Genomic DNA, 7,500 nt, shown 5'->3' on the forward strand with positions numbered 1-7,500 from the left:
GAGAGTACACTTAACCGTCTCCTTTAGAGAGTACACTTAACCGTCTCCTTTAGAGAGTACACTTAACCGTCTCCTTTAAAGACTACACTTAACGGTCTCCTTTAGAGACTACACTTAACGGTCTCCTTTAGAGACTACACTTAACGGTCTCCTTTAGAGACTACACTTAACGGTCTCCTTTAGAGACTACACTTAACGGTCTCCTTTAGAGACTAAACTCAACCGTCTCCTTTAGTGACTAAACTTAACGGTCTCCTTTAGAGACTACACTTAACCGTCTCCTTTAGTGACTAAACTTAACGGTCTCCTTTAGAGACTAAACTTAACCGTCTCCTTTAGTGACTAAACTTAACCGTCTCCTTTAGAGACTAAACTCAACCGTCTCCTTTAGTGACTAAACTTAACGGTCTCCTTTAGAGACTACACTTAACCGTCTCCTTTAGTGACTAAACTTAACGGTCTCCTTTAGAGACTACACTTAACCGTCTCCTTTAGAGACTACACTTAACGGTCTCCTTTAGAGACTACACTTAACGGTCTCCTTTAGAGACTACACTTAACGGTCTCCTTTAGAGACTACACTTAACGGTCTCCTTTAGAGACTAAACTCAACCGTCTCCTTTAGTGACTAAACTTAACGGTCTCCTTTAGAGACTACACTTAACCGTCTCCTTTAGTGACTAAACTTAACGGTCTCCTTTAGAGACTACACTTAACCGTCTCCTTTAGAGAGTACACTTAACCGTCTCCTTTAGAGAGTACACTTAACCGTCTCCTTTAAAGACTACACTTAACGGTCTCCTTTAGAGACTACACTTAACGGTCTCCTTTAGAGACTACACTTAACGGTCTCCTTTAGAGACTAAACTTAACCGTCTTCTTTAGTGTCTAAACTTAACCGTCTCCTTTAGAGACTACACTTAACGGTCTCCCTTAGTGTCTAAACTTAACCGTCTCCTTTAGTGTCTAAACTTAATGGTCTCCTTTAGTGTCTAAACTTAACCGTCTTCTTTAGTGTCTAAACTTAACCGTCTCCTTTAGAGACTACACTTAACCGTCTCCTTTAGAGACTACACTTAACCGTCTCCTTTAGTGACTAAACTTAACCGTCTCCTTTAGAGACTACACTTAACCGTCTCCTTTAGTGTCTAAACTTAACGATCTCCTTTAGTGTCTAAACTTAATGGTCTCCTTTAGTGTCTAAACTTAACCGTCTTCTTTAGTGTCTAAACTTAACCGTCTCCTTTAGAGACTACACTTAACCGTCTCCTTTAGTGACTAAACTTAACCGTCTCCTTTAGTGACTAAACTTAACGATCTCCTTTAGTGTCTAAACTTAACGGTCTCCTTTAGTGTCTAAACTTAACCGTCTTCTTTAGTGTCTAAACTTAACCGTCTCCTTTAGAGACTACACTTAACCGTCTCCTTTAGAGACTACACTTAACCGTCTCCTTTAGAGACTACACTTAACCGTCTCCTTTAGTGACTACACTTAACCGTCTCCTTTAGAGACTACACTTAACCGTCTCCTTTAGTGAATAAACTTAACCGTCTCCTTTAGAGACTAAACTTAACCGTCTCCTTTAGAGACTACACTTAACCGTCTCCTTTAGTGACTAAACTTAGCAGTCACCTTTTGTTGCCTAAACTTAACCGTCTCCTTTAGTGACCAAACTTAACCTTCTCCTTTTGTGGTCTAAACTTAGCGGTCTCCTTTTGTTGTGTTCACTTAACGGTCACCTTTTGTGGTCTAAACTTAGTGGTTTCCTTTTGTTGTGTTCACTTAACGGTCATCTTTTGTGGTCTAAACTCAGTGGTCTCCTTTTGTGGTCTTAACTCAGCGGTCTCCTTTTGTAGTGTACACTTAACGGTCACGAAGCTTGAACTCGGCTCCTGTCAGCGTCGCTCCGGTGAACTCTCACATTCTTTCCAGGACATAAATTCAGTTGCAGCCGGGAACAGGAAGTGGTATTGTTTCGACTGAAGGTGTTTCCCCTCAAACAGGAAGTGGAAGCAGTGAAGTCAGCAGCCGCCGTTATGAAACCGTGGAGCAGGAGCGTCTCTGTCAGCTGAGCACGGAGGACGCCGTGTTTCACACTCGCTCGCTCGCTCGCTCCTCACCTGAACACCTGAGCACCTGAACCCCTGAGCACCTGAACCCCTGAGCACCTGAACACCCGAGCACCTGAACACCTGAGCACCTGAACACCTGAGCACCTGAACACCTGAGCACCTGAGCACCTGAACCCCTGAACCCCTGAGCACCTGAACCCCTGAACCCCTGAGCACCTGAGCACCTGAACCCCTGAACCCCTGAGCACCTGAACCCCTGAACCCCTGAGCACCTGAGCACCTGAGCACCTGAACCCCTAAGCCCTTGAGCACCTGAACCCCTGAACACCTGAACCCCTGAGCACCTGAGCACCTGAACCCCTGAACCCCTGAACCCCTGAGCACCTGAGCACCTGAACCCCTAAGCCCCTGAACCCCTGAGCACCTGAACCCCTGAACCCCTGAACCCCTGAACCCCTGAACCCCTGAACACCCGAACGCCTGAGCACCTGAACCCCTGAGCACCTGAACCCCTGAGCACCTGAACCCCTGAACCCCTGAGCACCTGAACCCCTGAGCACCTGAGCACCTGAACCCGCAGGTGTCAGGTGACGCCATCACGCATCTTTTATTCATGCCGACTCCAAACAAATCCTTGAGAAGCTTCAGTCTGAAATAAGATCAATGTCTCCTCAGGCTGGAGCTGAGGAGGGACTTTTAAGAAGTACGTGCTACGTTAGCTACGCGTACGGACGGATCCTTCAACGTACTCCGCGTTTGTATTTCTGCACGTATCCTGAAAGCTTACGGATGCGGAACTATACGGACCGCACGTCGCAGAAGCATCTGAACGCAACGTGGGAGCAGTGACGGCAAAAACCTCCAGATGATTAGCAACAGGCGGTTTCCCCCCATAGCGTTTAGCTTAGCATCTAGCTTAGCGCGGTATGAGCTCCTCCCCAGTTCCACCCTCTCGTCCAAATATGGTCACGTCCTAGCCTTCCTAGACCCATGCTGCTAAATCTAAGGGACGGCACGACGACGTCTCTGCGACACACCGAAGTTTGTTTACATCTAGGGATCTGGTTCTGTAAGGCGTCCGTATATAACGCTACCTTCTTCCTTCATGTTTGTCTCGCACAAACGGAAATAGTCGCTCAACGCCATCGTGTACTCATGGATCTATGACCCATCGTCTTCTTCCTCTTCTAATTTCTGTCACTCTACAAACATCATCTGGTTACACTGTTACGATTTTCTGAGCTACGCACGGACGCATTTGATTGACATTCGTAACACCCGATAAACGACTCTGGGCGATCGTAAACCACGTCTGAAATACGAGGAAAATAAACGGGTGGTTCCCAGATCTACAGTAGGTGGAGCTCCACCAACATCCAGCTGCTCTGAACACGCCTTTATTTCCACCTTCACCTTTGTCTCAATCACAGCGTGGGCAAAATGGCCGACTTTTGGACACAACCAGGACACAAACAGCTCTTCTTGGTACTGATGCTGGTTGCCATGGTGACGTCCTCCCTGGGTTTAAAGGGAACGCTCTGTTGTTGTTGTTTTGGGCGCCGTTGCTTCCTGGTTTCTTCTGTTTCCGGGTCTAAAGCCACTGCAGTGGAGTGGGGAGCGTGCGCAGACGAGAAACCCCAGAAAAGCGTTTCCATGCAGGAACGACCCGGTTACTGAAGGACTTCTCTGGGTCTGTTACCCTGGGTACGCTGTTACCATGGTGATTGACCTGAACCTGAGGATAATCAGGTTTAAACTGCGGGGAAAAACGCTGACTTTGCTTTTCCTCGCTGGATCTTTATCTCCATGGTTACGGATTATAACCAATGAGACGTTAGAATCTTCACTTTGCGGTTTGAGCTTTAGACACGAGGTGTGTTCACGCACGACTCTTCTCTTCATCACATATAAATAAAGTCCTTCAGCATCAGACGTCCAGGACTCTGGGACCCCGTCCTCTTTCCCGGCATCAGCACAAAAATCTCCCCAACGATCGAGACGTCGGCTTTATTTTTAAACGTCTGAAGTTTCAATCAATGAAACTGCAGCTGCAGCAGGAAGCACGTGGCTGTGACACACACACACACACACACACACACACACACACACACACACACACACACACACACACACACACACACACACACAAACACAAGCTCCTCCTCTCTGTTGTACGTTGTGACTGAAACATGAAGTCTGATGGTGTTTACTGAAGGTGTGTGTGTGTGTGTGTGTGTGTGTGTGTGTGTGTGTGTGTGTGTGTGTGTGTGTGTGTCCACTGCATCCATCGTGCTGTATGTACACTAATGCAGGTGTGTGTGTGTGTGTGTGTGTGTGTGTGTGTGTGTGTGTGTGTGTGTGTGTGTGTGTGTGTGTGTGTGTGTGTGTGTGTGTGTGTGTGTGTGTGTGTGTGTGTGTGTGTGTGTGTGTGTGTGTGTGTGTGTGTGTGTGTGTGTGTGTGTGTGGCGTGCGTGCGTGTGTCCACTGCATCCACAGTGCTGTATGTACACTCATGCAGGTGTGTGTGTGTGTGTGTGTGTAAACTGTAGGTATTGAAGGTGACCTTAAAGACAAATCACCTGCGTCAGAGACTGAAGGGATCCAGTCCGCGGTGTCAGGTTCAGATCAGAGCTCACTTTAGTGTTTTTACCTTTACACGCAAACACAACGCCGGAGCAGATCAGAGCTCACTTTAGTGTTTTTACCTTTACACGCAAACACAACGCTGGAGCAGATCAGAGCTCACTTTAGTGTTTCTACCTTTACACGCAAACACAACGCCGGAGCAGATCAGAGCTCACTTTAGTGTTTTTACCTTTACACGCAAACACAACGCTGGAGCAGATCAGAGCTCACTTTAGTGTTTTTACCTTTACACGCAAACACAACGCTGGAGCAGATCAGAGCTCACTTTAGTGTTTTTACCTTTACACGCAAACACAACGCTGGAGCAGATCAGAGCTTTAGTGTTTTTACCTTTACACGCAAACACAACGCTGGAGCAGATCAGAGCTCACTTTAGTGTTTTTACCTTTACACGCAAACACAACGCTGGAGCAGATCAGAGCTCACTTTAGTGTTTCTACCTTTACACGCAAACACAACGCTGGAGCAGATCAGAGCTCACTTTAGTGTTTTTACCTTTACACGCAAACACAACGCTGGAGCAGATCAGAGCTCACTTTAGTGTTTCTACCTTTACACGCAAACACAACGCTGGAGCAGATCAGAGCTCACTTTAGTGTTTTTACCTTTACACGCAAACACAACGCTGGAGCAGATCAGAGCTCACTTTAGTGTTTTTACCTTTACACGCAAACACAACGCTGGAGCAGATCAGAGCTCACTTTAGTGTTTTTACCTTTACACGCAAACACAACGCTGGAGCAGATCAGAGCTCACTTTAGTGTTTTTACCTTTACACGCAAACACAACGCTGGAGCAGATCAGAGCTCACTTTAGTGTTTTTACCTTTACACGCAAACACAACGCTGGAGCAGATCAGAGCTCACTTTAGTGTTTTTACCTTTACACGCAAACACAACGCTGGAGCAGATCAGAGCTCACTTTAGTGTTTTTACCTTTACACGCAAACACAACGCTGGAGCAGATCACAGCTCACTTTAGTGTTTTTACCTTTACACGCAAACACAACGCTGGAGCAGATCAGAGCTCACTTTAGTGTTTTTACCTTTACACGCAAACACAACGCTGGAGCAGATCAGAGCTCACTTTAGTGTTTTTACCTTTACACGCAAACACAACGCTGGAGCAGATCAGAGCTCACTTTGTGAGGAGGATTTTTTCTGCCAGCAGGAAAAAGCTTCTCTGTGTTTTTAGTTTCCACTTCAGTGTCACCCAGTTTAAGAGGAACCACACCCAGACTGCTGCCACATATCATGTTACACACACACACACACACACACACAGACACACTCACACAGACACAGACACACACACACACACACACACACACACACCCAGACACACACACACACAGACACACACACACACACACACACACACACACACACACACAGACACACACACACACACACACGCTCTGTTGTCCTTTTCTCAAGTGTCACATTTCACCTCCACAACGACCATGAACAATAACTCCTTTAGTCGTCTAAACTTAACCGTCTCCTTTAGAGACTAAACTTAACCGTCTCCTTTAGTGTCTAAACTTAATGGTTATGAATGGATGAACTTCCTGTCTGCAGGTTATGACTTTGCGGAGGTGGATGGTCCCGTTCACGCAGACGTGGTTATGAATGGATGAACTTCCTGCCTCCAGGTTATGACTTTGCGGAGGTGGATGGTCCCGTTCTCGCAGACGTGGTTATGAATGGATGAACTTCCTGTCTGCAGGTTATGACTTTGCGTTGGTGGATGGTCCCGTTCACGCAGATGTGGTTATGAATGGATGAACTTCCTGTCTGCAGGTTATGACTTTGCGGAGGTGGATGGTCCCGTTCACGCAGACGTTGTTATGAATGGATGAACTTCCTGTCTCCAGGTTATGACTTTGCGGAGGTGGATGGTCCCGTTCACGCAGACGTGGTTATGAATGGATGAACTTCCTGTCTGCAGGTTATGACTTTGCGTTGGTGGTTGGTCCCGTTCACGCAGACGTGGTTATGAATGGATGAACTTCCTGTCTGCAGGTTATGACTTTGCGGAGGTGGATGGTCCCGTTCACGCAGACGTGGTTATGAATGGATGAACTTCCTGTCTGCAGGTTATGACTTTGCGGAGGTGGATGGTCCCGTTCACGCAGACGTGGTTATGAATGGATGAACTTCCTGTCTGCAGGTTATGACTTTGCGTTGGTGGATGGTCCCGTTCACGCAGACGTGGTTATGAATGGATGAACTTCCTGTGTGCAGGTTATGACTTTGCGGAGGTGCTGCGGTGGTTCGGGGAGCGCGTGGATCGGATCATTCTGCTGTTCGACGCTCACAAACTGGACATTTCGGACGAGTTCTCCGAAGCGATCCGCGCCTTCAAAGGTCAAGACGACAAGATCCGCGTCGTCCTCAACAAGGCCGACCAGGTAGGAGGGCGGAGTCACTCGGAGCGCCGTCACCGTTAGGAACGCGTGACAGGAAGTGACCCCCTGTTTCCTGTGTGTGCTCGCAGGTGGACACGCAGCAGCTGATGAGGGTCTACGGCGCCCTCATGTGGTCACTGGGGAAAGTGATCAACACTCCAGAGGTGGTCCGGGTTTATCTGGGCTCCTTCTGGGCCAAGCCTCTGCAGAACACGGAGAACAGGTGGTGCACACGTTCATCCGTTCACTCATTCATTCATCTGTGCATTCATTCATTTATTCACCCGTTCATTCATTTATTCATCCTTTCATTTATTCATGCAATCGTTCATTCATCCATTCATTTATCAATTTATCCTTCTGTTCACTCA

General features: G+C 47.4%; 1 protein-coding gene across 1 annotated transcript in view; it reads left to right on the plus strand.

Moving 5' to 3' along the window:
• The window catches only part of ehd4 (EH-domain containing 4), a 23,354-nt gene that overhangs the window by 10,572 nt on the left and 5,282 nt on the right, over positions 1-7,500 (plus strand). The window contains exons 4-5 of the mRNA XM_083924207.1: positions 6,966-7,132; positions 7,219-7,352. Coding sequence (XP_083780333.1) covers positions 6,966-7,132; positions 7,219-7,352 — 301 coding nt within the window. The remainder of the gene's footprint in view (positions 1-6,965; positions 7,133-7,218; positions 7,353-7,500) is intronic.

This window comes from Echiichthys vipera (genome assembly GCF_963691815.1).
Source record: "Echiichthys vipera genome assembly, chromosome: 12".
Taxonomy (NCBI): Eukaryota; Metazoa; Chordata; class Actinopteri; order Perciformes; family Trachinidae; genus Echiichthys; species Echiichthys vipera.